This window comes from Typopeltis vanoorti, chromosome 9 (assembly GCF_054136105.1).
Source record: "Typopeltis vanoorti isolate ZY-2024b chromosome 9, IOZ_Tvanoo_1.0, whole genome shotgun sequence".
In the NCBI taxonomy this organism is placed as follows: Eukaryota; Metazoa; Arthropoda; class Arachnida; order Uropygi; family Thelyphonidae; genus Typopeltis; species Typopeltis vanoorti.
In genome coordinates, this window is record NC_143557.1 from 5350404 (window position 1) to 5364130 (window position 13727).

Below are 13727 nucleotides of genomic sequence, written 5' to 3' on the forward strand. Positions count from 1 at the left end.
ATGTTATTGTTGATAGTGATGTTTTCTCCCTGGTGCAGGACACCAGAGGGTACAGAGGATTTGAAATTGGAAGTGATCACTATTTAGTCTTGAACAGAATAAAATTGAATTTCATATTCAAAAGAATAACATGTAAGAAAGTTTTAAAGCGAATAAAAGTTGAGCAGCTCTCAGATGTGAACTGTAGACTAAAATACACAAAGATTATTGAAGAAAAAATGAAAGAGTTTGAGAACAGGAATCAAACCTTGGAGATTCAGTAGCAAACTCTGAAGAAAACATTGATTGATTCTGCTAGAGAGGCATGTGGTGAGGTTGTCTGTAAGGATAAAAAAATCAGAACTCCCTGGTGGACACAGGAAGTTAAAGAGGCAGTGAAGGAAAAGAATAAAGCATATCAAAAGTTCCTGTCAAATAAGTCAGCATGTGCTCTTAGAGAATATAGAGAAAATGCAAGAATGCTAAACAGTGTGTAAAACTAGCTAAACAAAAGTCATGGGAGGACTTTGGCAAGAATATAGAAAATAAATATCAAGAAGGTGGCAAAATATTCTGGAGGTTGTTGAAGAAGCTTAAGAATGGAGGAAAGAGTGCTGTAAAAGGAATTAGAGATGATAAAGGTGACACGAAAATGGGAAAAAAGATATCCTTGAAGTATGGAGTAATTACTTTGAAAAACTGCTAAATGAAACAAGCAGTGATGACAGCACAGTGGTAAAAAAACACTGACCAGGCATGCAGTCAGGAATACATATCCATACTTGAAGTAGAAAAAGCCATCAAAGGCTTGAAATTTGGAAAGGCAGCAGGTGTAGATGATATTCGACCAGAAATGCTGAAGTATGGTGGTATAAGAGTCTTACAGTGGCTGCACTGCATAGTTCAGAAAGCCTGGACAGAGGGATGAATTTCCGATGATTGGAGTAGAGCTCTCATAGTACCCATATATAAAAAGGGAAATAAAACTACATGTGAGAATTACAGAGGTATTTCCCTACTGAGTGCTCCTGGCAAGATCTATGCAAGTATACTTGAGAAACGGTTGAGAAGAATTGTGGAAGAAAAGCTTGGTGAAGAACAAGCTGGATTCAGGCCAAATAGAGGCTGTTAGGATCAGATCTTCACTTTACGACAAATAGTCGAGAAAGCATGGGAATATAACAAAGATCTGTATTTAAGTTTTGTCGATCTGGAAAAGGCATATGACAAAGTGCCAAGAGAGAAGCTATTCAATACGCTGCAGTTATATGGTGTCAATGGGGCATTATATCAAGTAATACTTAGTCTTTATTTGAGTTGTAAGTCAGCAGTTAGAATTGAAGGAAGTACAGGAAGATGGTTTAATGTTAAATCTGGTGTGAGACAAGGATGTACATTATCCCCTCTGTTATTGATTATCTATATGGATCACATTATGAAGGAAAGTGGTATTAAACATGATATCAAAATCGGAGATGTTAATGTCAGCTCTTTGCTTTATGCAAATGATGTTATATTTCTAAATAAATCTGCTACAAGTCTGCAAGATTCTCTGACTAAATTGAATAGCTGTTGTAATAGATATGGTATGAAGGTCAGCAATAAAAAGACAATGACAATGAAAATAGGCAGAATCATTGAAAATGTCTACAGTGATGTGAATGGAGAACCTGTGGAACAAGTAAAACATTTCAGCTATTTAGGCACGATTTTTACTGAAGATGGTAAATTAAATATAGAAATAGACAACAGAATCAGCAAAGCTAGTATGGTGGGAAGTCAATTGAATAAATTCATATGGAATAAGAGAGAAATTAGTAGGAACACTAAATTAGCTGTATACAAGACAGTGTTCAAACCACTTTTAACTTATGGATCTGAGAGCTGGGTCAGAAGTAAAACACTTGATCAAAGACTAGAGACCACAGATATGAGAGTCCTGAGAAAGATTATAGACGTGAACAGATGACATCAATGGCAATATCATATTAAAAACGAGGATATTAGGAAAGAACTTGACATTGTCAGCATCCAGGAATGCGTTAGCAGAGCTAATCTCAGGTGGTATGGTCACTTAAACAGAATGGGCGAGGAAATATTAGCAAAACAAGTGTTCTCTGCCAAGTTGGCAGCAAAACGACCCAGAGGAAGACCAAGATATAGGTGGATTGATACGGTACAAAGTGCCTTAGACGACAGAAATATAAAATCTGATAATGTTGGAGTCTTGACAAGTAACAGACTGATTTGGAGTTAAATTGTAGATAGGAAATTAATAATGATGTAATTTTTTTCATGTAGTACTATCATATCCTGTACACCCCTTGAGAGTACATGGCAGGAATTTGATGATGATGATAAGCAAAAAGGGTTACCAAGTTTTGTCAAAGCTGAGGATGCTATGAAAGTGATGTCATTATAACTAGAAAAGTCTAGGAGTAAATAAGAGTCAATCCAAGAAGAGAGAGTTGGTCTTGACTGTTAAGCTGAGCATTGTCAAATGTAAGGGAGAAAAACATAGTTTTTTTGCCCCCCCCCCCCACCAGAAAAAAAAAAAAAAAAACCTGTGTTTTGGAAGCAGTGAAAGTGATCAGATTGTTATTGCCTCATTAAAGGTTGGTATGAGGATCAGCATTAAGAGCACTTGTTTTAAATGATTTTTCAACTTGAGGTGTTTGAATACTGCAAGATTTTTCATATGTATAGGATGAATGAAGTGTATCATCAATAAATCTATAATAAATTTAGCTTAATCCTTTATCCAAGTGTGAGCAAACAAAGTTTGCTCCTGCAAGTATCTTCAAGACTGGGGTAAGGTGGTACAACACCAGGCAACTCGTTGCAAAGGTGGAGCAAGCTAACATTTTATGCATTAAGGGAAGGGCCACTACCCAGACTACTTTCGACCTTTATTGAGGTCTCTTCAGTGGGAGCCAGGCCGAAGTGGAGATATCAGGCAGAAGAATTAGCAAGGTCATCTCTACCTATAGGAATTGCCAAACGGTGTGCCACCTTTTTAATAAATTACTCTGGATTTAGAGAAAGATGTTGAAAGTTTATTTTTCACTTGGGTAGACTATAATAAATTTAGTTTAATCCTTTATCCAAGTGTGAGCAAACAAAGTTTGCGCCTGAAAGTATCTTCAGGACTGGGGTAAGGTGGTACAACATGGATAAAGGATTACACTAAATTTATTATAGTCTAACCAAGTGAAAAATAAACTTTCAACACATCTTTCTCTAAATCCAGAGTAATTTATTAAAAAGGTGGCACACCGTTTGGCAATTCCTATAGGTAGAGATGACCTTGCTAATGCTTCTGCCTGGTATCTCCATTTGGGCCTGGCTCCTACTGAAGAGACCTCAATAAAGGTCGAAATTAGTCTGGGTAGTGGCCCTTCCCTTAATGCATAACATTAGACATATCCACAAGGAGATGTGTTTTGCATTATGGGAGATACTGAGATAGGAGTGATGTTTACACTTGGATAAAGGATTAAACTAAATTTATTATGAAAAATAAACTTTCAACATCAATCAATCTGTGAACAGGTCATTTATGTATGTGAGAATAGGATGAGTGAAATAACAGTTGTGATGAACCTAAAGAACATCTGCAATTAGTAGGAAAATCTGAAGAGAGAACATCCCCTACCATTACAAGTAGCAAACAACTTAAAAAAACTGGCAATTCAATTATAAATAAGGAAGACAGACTATAAGATGGCAATACGCTGAGACGCCCTAGATGCCAAATCCTATAAAATGCCTTTGAAACATCAAGTGTAACAGCATAGGTTTTCTACACCTTTCCAGTGCAAGTGTCCAGAGGCAGGTGATCTACTGTGGATAATGTTTGGCAAAATCCACATTGTTGGTGACAAATTAGTTAACGGTTCTCTAGGTGCTGCAGGAGTTGACTGTGGATAAACTTCATCACTTTTCCAATACTTTAGACAACACTGAAGTGAGAGCAATAGTTTGATAGTTGAGTCATCACTTTGTGTGTTTGTGTGGGTGTGCTCCCTTTCATGCTGTAGGGTGGATGCCAATTAAAGAACAGATATAAGTTGAGGAGCACATCTTTTTGGAACAAACTGATGTGATTCCAACAGTACCAGATCCCTTTTTTGATTTCCAAGTTGTTCAAGAGTCTCCTGATGTCTTTTTAGCAGAAGGCCATGGAAGGCAAATGGTGCAATGTTCTAGGTAAAAAAGATGCCTTGCCTTAGTAATCAATGGAGGCGATAGCTGAAAATGATGAAATCATAAAGTGGAATATCCTATACTTCATTATTTCATCAGGTGGAAATACAGAAGGCCAAAAATTGCACCAACAGCCTTTTGCAAGGGACCAGAAGGCACAACTGCCATTTGTACAGGTGGCAAGTTTCTATATTTAGTTTCTTTCAGAATCAGATTTAGCCCTTAAAGATGTTTTGCAAATGTTTCCAGTTATGAATGATGTTAACAGTTTTTGTCTCACTTACAATAAGCTGCTGTTTTCTTTTTTTAGACCACCTTGGCATATTTTTTAGATAACTAGGGCTTGGATATTGAGTGGAAATTTTAAACAGAGTTGGTGGAGACCTTCATTCCAACATGGATAATTTCTACAACAATGTAAAATCTCATGAGAAATAATTTTTTTAGAGAATTTTTGGTAGAGATTTTACAATTTTTTTTGTCTAACTTTATAAGAACAAAATGTGCTTAGTAAGATGTAAATATATAAAAGGATAATTTTCTGTTAGAATGTAGTTGCACTTTACACTTATTGGTAAAAGTTTAATAGGAGTTAAGCCAGATTAGCACTGAATACCACCAAAATCGTACGGTCAAGAGGCCAGCGATGACATCATTTCGTTCATTGCTTCTGGCTAATCCTGGAATACTCCCAAGTATGAACAAAGGATTGAAAATGGAATAAAAGGCAATGCAGCACGTGGTTCAAGGCTTTTTGATCCTTGGCTCTTCGTGAGGTCTACAGAGCTCCTTCCCTAATTCCATGATGATCGTTCTTCCCGCAGGTGACACCCCATGTTTCACCAATGCCAACTTTCTCTAGGCTCTAGCTATGGCAGAACCCCAGCACGTCTCATGAAGAAAAGCTTAAGTTTAAGGACAAGTTTAAGTAAGAACGCAGATAAATAAGCCAGAATAAGATAATGTCAAGAAAAGACATATATTTTACAACAAGATCACATCGAGTATCTGGAGAACAGTCATCTGATCAAAGAAAGAAGACAGAAAAATTTCTGAGATCTTCCCATTTGAAACTGTTGTAATGCCAAAGTGCATGTGGTTGTGAATGGCTAAGGAAGGGTATTCCACTGGAGATGAAACTTTGATAGGATCTTTTTTTACAAAGCTTTACAAAATTACTGCATTTTTTTTGCCTTATAAGACGCACCACTGTATTGGACGAATCACATTTTTCATTTCGAATTTTTGGAAAAAAAATATTCTTTGCAGTATAAGATGCAAGAATTATGCAAATTTTTCATGTAAATATTCATTTTTTATTTTAAATTTTAATACATGTATTATCCATTCATTAGATAAAAAACGATTCTTAAAAAATCATCAAATCATTAAAAAACTAACATATAATAATAACAATATACACAAAATAAGTTTTATCAATTTCATTAATCTTTTCAATTCTTTATTCATCTTCACTCTCAAAATTTTCTGAACTTCCTTCTTCATCAGAAACCAAGTCATCTCTGTCTTAAAATAACTAATCCTCTGCAACATCAAGTGAATTACTAATGCCCCACTTTTGAGAAAATTTTATAATAACTTCAGGTTTCACTTCATTCCATGAACTCTTTACCCATTCACACACCTGCGAAATTGTGGCCTTCTCTAAGCTATCTGTAGATGTTTCCTCAAAATTTGGAGATTGCATCCAACTGACCCATTTTTCCCTCATAAATCCTTTAAACGGTTTGTTTATTGATACACCTACAGGTTGAAGCATGGAGGTGAGTCCTCCTGGTATTACAGCTATTTTTGTATTCATTTTGTGAAGTTCATTCTTAACATCTTCTGTTTAATGGCATCTAAACCGATCCTATACAAACAAAGCAGATTTCTGATGTAAACTGCCAGAGCGTCTGGATTATACCTTCTTTATCCATAACTTCATCTTTTCCTCATCCATCCATCCTTTTGGATGAATATGAATGTAAACTCCTTTGGGAAGTTTTTCTTTTAAAAATTAAAAAGGTGGCAATTTTGTTCCATCCATACAGCATGAAAAAACAACTGTATAGTGTTTTTTTTTGTGACCAGAAGCTTTAAGCAATAATTTTTTTTTTTTTTTACCTTTGGAGTCAGTCTTGTTCGAGAGCACAAATGTGGATTAATTGTGAAAACAAAACAATTCAAAATTGTTTTGTTTTCTAGCATTTATGATGAATCTGTGAAACTCAATAATTTTCTTTTTGAATTTGTTTGTTTTTTCTGTGATATTTTTATTTTTGCTCACATGCATAAATCATTTCACTTCATAAATCTAAAGCACCATGATGGCGACTGTAAAATTGATGATATCGCTTTCTGTTGCCAATAATTTTGCTCTTTCAATAATCATTTTTGAAGATACGCAGCAACCTGATCTTTGATCCATTATGCAAGTTTTTAATTCACTTTCAATATCTGGCCATTTTGCCAGAATTATGTTTTTTAGAATTTGCTTCTATTAATTGCTGCTCTCGTTTCCTCCAAGTTCGCACCATTTTTTTTCTGTAGGTAGAGGTCCAAAACCACTCTACTACCCTATTGCCATTCTTTTTTGTGTACCAAATCACACAATGCTTAAATGCAATCATATAGCCATGTCTATGCTTCATAAAATTATTGGTTATAAAAAAAAAAAAAAATTTAATATACTGTATTGATTACTAGTTTAAATGCATGACTGTTAACAAACAGGCAACTATTCTAACTGATCATGCATTACTGTCAAGTGATGATGCACTGTAACTGCACAAACATAATAAACACACTGGTGAATAAGATGCATTTGGCTCATAGGACGCAACCTAATTTTCAGATAAATTTTAGGTACAAAAAAGTGCATCTTAAAGATGGTCGGCCAGACTCGTTTGCTGAGTGGTTAGCGTATCCACTCTCCAGCCAAAAGGCTGTGGGTTTGAATCCTGCTTTGGACATGGATGTTGCGATTGTCTGTGAAAATACTAGTGGTGGTGGTTGGTGGTAGATGGCATTGGTGTAGATGATGAAGGAAGGTGCAGTTGGTTAAGTGGTCGAGACAGAGTTGTAGAGTAGATACCCTCCCTTAATGAGTATTTGGACTCCCTGGAGGTGTTACGTAATAATAAGAATAAGGTGAAACATATGGTACATTAATCATATTAATACAGTGAAACAGAAAAATGCTAGATCTGTATCTGATTCATTTAAATAGATCGATTTCTCCTTGTAAACAAGTAAAAAAATAACTTACCTTGTACAAGGAAAGGCTGAAGGATGCTGCCATTTTCCCACCATATGATTCTGAGAAAACATACAATGGTACTTTCTATATTAAAAGAAATCAATATGTTATTTGGGAAAGCAGTAAAGCATGTATAGTAACTCATGGATTGTCTGACTCCCTAGAAATTTAATACGTCAAACAATTACTTAGATAAACAAGGATTATAATTGCCATTCAATGGAGATCATTTTGCAGTCCTTCAGTATATAAATAACACTAAAGGAACAAAATAAATAGAGCAATACCTCACATAATACAGTTTGTAATTAGTAAAAAAAAAATGCAATGCAGTACATTTATTGTCATTTCATCAGAAAGGCAATTATACTGATTAGATTTTACATTAATACAAACTCAAGGTGGAATATGCTTCCTAGGATGTTTCAAACATTCTTGTTCGTGTTTATTGAATTCAATATCTAGCCACAGCATAGGAAGATTGTATCAGCAAAAATGTGGTTGCTTTACAACCTTTATGTGCAACTTATAATCCCTATATATGCAATTATGAGTGAGAAAAAAAGAAATCTAAAAGAGGTAAAGAATTTCAGAAATGCAAATTTCATTGTTTCAAAAAGTTCCTGGCAAATAAGTCAGCTTATGCTCTTAGAGAATAGAGAGACAAATGTCAGAACACTAAACACTGAGTAAAACTAGCTAAACAAAAGTCATGCGAGGACTTTGGCAAGAACATAGAAAATAAATATCAAGAAGGTGGCAAAATATTCTGGAGGTTGTTGAAGAAGTTTAGAAATGGAGGAAAGAGTGCTGTAAAAGGAATTAGAGATGATAGAGGTGACATTAAAAATGGAAGAAAAAGATATCCTTGAAGTATGGAGTAATTACTTCGAAAAACTGCTAAATGAAACAAGCAGTGATAGCACAGTGGTAAAAACCACTCAACAGGCATACAGTCAGAAATACATATCCATACTTGAAGTAGAAAAAGCTTCAAAGGCTTGAAATGTGGAAAGGTAGCAGGAGTAGATGATATTCCACCAGAAACGCTGAAGTATGGTGGTATAAAAGTCTTATAGTGGCTGCACTACATAGTTCAGAAGGCCTGGACAGAGGGACGAATTCCCGATGATCGGAGTAGAGCTCTCATAGTACCCATATATAAAAAGGGAAATAAAACTGAATGTGAGAATTACAGAGGTATTTCCCTACTGAGTGTTCCTGGTAAGATTTATGCAAGTATACTTAAGAAACGTTTGAGAAGAATTGTGGAAGGAAAGCTTGGTGAAGAACAAGCTGGATTCAGGCCAAATAGAGGTTGTCAGGAACAGATTTTCACTTTACGACAGATTGTTGAGAAATCACGGGAAAATAACAAAGATCTGTATTTAAGTTTTGACAATCTGAAAAAGGCATATGACAAGGTGCCGAGAGAGAAGCAATTCAAAACACTACAGTTGTATGGAGTCAATGGGACATTATATCAAGCAATACTTAGTCTTTATTTGAGTTGTAAGTCAGCAGTTAGAAATGAAGTACAGGAAGATGGTTTAATGTTAAATCTGGTGTCAGACAAGGATGTACATTATCTCTTCTGTTATTCCTTATCTATATGTATCAACATTATGAAGGAAAATGGTATGAAACCTGATATCAAAATTGGAGGTGTTAATCTCAGCTCTTTGCTTTATGCGGATGATGTTATACTTCTATCCAATGCATTGTGAATGGAGAACTTACAGAACAAGTAAAACATTTCCGCTACTTAGGCGAGATTTTTAGAGAAGATGGTAAATTAAATATGGAAATAGACAATAGAATCAACAACGCTGGTATGGTAGGAAGTCAATTGAATAAACTTATATGGAATAAGAGAGAAATTAGTCAGAACACTAAATTAGCTGTATACAAGACATTGTTCAAACCAGTTTTAACTTATGGATCTGAGAGCTGGGTCAGAAGAAAAACACTTGACCAAAGACTAGAGACTGCAGATATGAGAGTCCTGAGAAAGATTAGAGTCGTGAACAGATGGCATCAATAGCAATATCATATTAAAAACGAGGATATTAGGAAAGAACTTGACATTGTCAGCATCCAGGAATGCATTAGCAGAGCTAATCTCAGGTGGTATGTGGTCACTTGAACAGAATCGGCGAGGAAAGATTAGCAAAACAAGTGTTCTCTGCCAGGTTGGCAGGAAAACAACCCAGAGGAAGACCAAGATATAGGTGGATTGATACGGTACAAAGTGCCTTAGACGATAAAAATATAAGATCTAATTATAAGATAATATTGGAGTCTTGACAAATAACAGACTGATTTGGAGGAAAATTGTAGATAGGAAGTTAGTAATGATGTAAATTTTTCATGTAGTACTATCATATCCTGTAAACCCCTTCAGGGTACATGGCAGGAATTTGATGATGATGATGACTGTTTCATTAAATCAAAAAGATCTGCCTAATGTTTTTTTGCAAATAAATTCACTGTCATTCCAGAATGCATTGATTGCACAGAAGCCCGTTATATTACTGCTCTGCTCAATGCAGTTTCAGTTATTATTGAATATTTTCACCATGCATCAACCATACTATTTCAGATATTGCTGAAATTTGTTGAGTTACAAATATTTTCCTGGATTTTTAACCAATACCTTCCAAGCACAAATTATAATTATGGTGAAACAAAATCCTCCATTACATTGTTACAGCACAATTTCAAATTATAACTGAAAAGAATATAATGTCCTGTGTCTCGGCAGCATCTAGGAGCTGAATTTAATAATAAATAAATAAATTCAGAGAAGTCAGGCAACATGTAGTCTTAGAATGATTTATCTCCCAGATATCTGGCAAATTAACGCAGCCATACTTATTAAGGTTAGGAGAGTTCCATAACTGATGCTGATTCCACAAATTGTCTCTCAGACATATAATGACTATAGTTATTCTTCCAGAGCCTGTGTAGCTCAGTGGATGTGGCGTTTGCACACCATCGCGCTAGGCCGCACGAAGGAAGTCTTGGTTTCGAGTCTAGTCGGCGACTAGAGGAAATTTTTCTAAGCCTTTTTTCGACCGGTTCCCGAGTTAGTCGATCTCTGGCACGGGCAAGCAGGTTTTTCCTCCCGGAAACTCGGGTTTTTCGTCCTGTAAACTCAAGAAAATCGACCGTAGAACCCACATTATTTCAGACATTAAAATATATTGTGTTAGGGTTAGAGACCACGAGATGGCGGCACATTTGAGCCGTCTCTCTTCACTGCGTACCGCTTAATTAGTGATAGCCTTGGGCCATCTGTCTCTGATTGGGTACCAGTGGAGATTGAACTGCCCACTCAGTCTCCAAAAGTTAGATAGGGCTAAATGGCCTCGCCTACTCCCGTATACGGGAATAAAATGGCGTTAGCTGATTTTTTTTTTTTTTTTTTAGTTATTCTTCCATTTTTTCCTGTGTTAATCCAGATCATGGTCTGACAGTTATCACTGGTATGGTAGGCCTTACCTACCATACCAGTGATTGTAAATGTAGTTTTATATTCTTCAAAGTGGAAATTAGCAGCTCTATGTCTATTCAAAACAGGAAGGTTGCAGGCGATGGAACTTTATACTCAAAATGTGAAAGAAGCAGAAGCTGATTCTCCATAGAATTGATGAAGGTTACTAGATGGATATGCTTTCTGGAAGTAGTGGTGTAAAATTCGATGCAGCATAAATTTTTTTAAATTTTTTATTGCATCAACTTTTACAGGGGTCACATCCAAAATTCACAAAGGTAAACTTTATTTGTTATTGTAAATAGAATACTAAAGTCCTATGTATAAAGCCCAAAGGGAATTCACATCCAAAATTCACAAAGGTAAACTTTATTTGTTATTGTAAATAGAATACTAAAGTCCTATGTATAAAGCCCAAAGGGAATTAGCTTGCTCGCTTGCATAAACAAAGAATGTTAAAGCCAAAGGCAATGCCTTGCCATTGGAATGTTATTTGAAGATAGAGCTCTGATTGTAGTGTAAGAGAAGTCTTTTGTTTACACGTTCAGTCTAAGACGACCTTCAAGGTCAGTAGAGAAAGGGGTGGCATGAATCAAACATAATTCTGCAGTCTGGTAAAATGGATTGAAGATGTATGAAAGGGGAGAAAAGAGAAGTCGGCAGAAATGCTAGACCAAAAGAATCAAGAGAGTCACGAGGAAATATTAGGGGGTTTCAATCCTTAACCCAAGGTTTCAGAAAAGACTGAATATAAGGTATGGATCTTCAACCATGAGGGATCGACATTTTGGCTAGAATACAGGGAAGTCCGAAGGAGGTTGATCTGTCACAACGACCACGATCAACAATGATGGTCATCAGAAGCGATTAGCCTCGGAGGAACCAAGCCAAGCCAGACCAGATGTCTTGTCGAATCTGCATATGTGCCGACCACCGGAACCTTCGACCGAGTTTCTAGACGCCAGGAAATCACATCCTAAATCCCGTCAATTGATCTGACAGATGCCGGTGCTCCGAGATCCTCTAAGGGGGGGGGAACGAGACGGAGAAGAATCTGAGGACTGAAACGAACTGTAAAGAAGTGCACTAAAGGGATGAAAAACTAATGTGAGTTACTTGTTATATGTTATTTTGTATGTGATATAAGAGAACTATCTTAGATGGACTGCTAAGTTTATAGTGCTAAGAAATATATATATATATATGTTTGAGAGTAATTTAATGCAAATTTATGGTTGGAATATTTGTGTGTGTAGACCAGAGCATAGCAAATTCCTAAGTAATTGGGCCATAAGTTTAATTCTGAATTTTCCTACTCTGTATGTATTGTATATTCAAACTTGGTGTATAATAAACATGCTTGTTATTTATATCCAAGGAGTGCTCCCTGATCTTAATATGCAATGCACTGTTTCCAAAATAAACTCGATCCTGTGAGCGGGGAAGTAAATGATAGATAGGATAAGGAGCGCATAGAAAGTCACAACTGTAATTTAATTAAGAGAGGATTTTGTGATAGATTAGAACCTACTGGAAGTACTACTATTTCTTATACCACAAGGAGGCCTAGTGGCTCAGTCTTTAAATAAAAAATAAATTTCTAGTGCTCTCGGGTATAAGAATATAGAGTCACGGAAGGTAGAGTAAGAGATAGAACCAAGAATAAGAAATTAATACTACAGCATAAATAGATAACCCCCAAAGTTTACAGGAGCAAAGAAACACCAACATTTACAGTGGAACAGAGATTATATTTTAAATTAAGCATGGCAAGAAATTATATGAAGAGCTTTAGCCTTTTCAGGTGTGTTCCCAGATGTAGAGGATTGTAATAATTTTGTTGACTGTGCGTGTGGCAAGAGAAGACCTGCAGTGATATTGTCTATTTTACAGGGACTACACTACACTATAGGAACTATAGCCACTGACTGAAGAAAAGTGTTGCAAAGATAGCCAAATTCGTGGCAAGAGTTGTGTCATTAGAATAAACAACCCTGATGAAGTGTGTAAGTGCTTGAAGGAAAACATGCTGTTAGGTTGGATGATGGCGTGACTGCTTGTGTAAGTACCATCCAAGTGTGAGCGTGTACATTTCCTACAAACCATCTGATAGCGTGTAACATGTATCTAGAAAGAGAAAAGGGAAGTTTGGTTCTCTCTCCCTCCATTTTTTTTTTCTGAAGTGTATTTTTACCAAAAATGTATGTATTGTGTCTATGCCATGTGACTAAAATAACAAACACGTCATCTACATAGAACAGCTAGACTGGTAGTTTGTGTATATCAGTGCTAAGTGCTTAGTTTTCTATAAGTTCTGAACAGAAATTAGCTAGAGGTAAGAGGGAAGGATGAAAATCCTTTGCCTTCTCATCTAGCTGTTTATATATTTTTCTTTTTCATAAAATATAACTTGAGTGTATGGTGAAAAGTCAATAATTCAAATATATTAGGGTGGAAATGTAACTTGATCATGTCAAGGTTTTTTGTTAGATAAGACATGTATAATGCTATGTATTAAGGGATGAGTCACTATCCAGAATGGTGCAACCTTTATTGAGGTCTCATCAATGGGAGCCAGACCCAGAGGTGGTGATAAGGTGGAAGTAATGGAGAAGTCATATTTCCATATACCAGTTGCCAAAACGTGTCACACCTTATTATTAAAATTCTCTGGATTAGAGATAAGTTGATGAAAGTTTTTTCACTTGGCTGTGCTACCAAGTATATATTTGGTTTAATCCTTTATCCAAGTGTAAGCAAACAAAGTTTCCACCTGAAGTATTT

General features: G+C 35.9%; 1 protein-coding gene across 1 annotated transcript in view; it reads right to left on the minus strand.

Moving 5' to 3' along the window:
- Positions 1-13727, minus strand: part of LOC150102858 (retinoid-inducible serine carboxypeptidase-like) — a 279126-nt gene that overhangs the window by 162469 nt on the left and 102930 nt on the right. The window contains exon 4 of the mRNA XM_090397958.1: positions 7457-7531. Within this exon, the coding sequence (XP_090254084.1) occupies positions 7457-7531 (75 nt within the window). The remainder of the gene's footprint in view (positions 1-7456; positions 7532-13727) is intronic.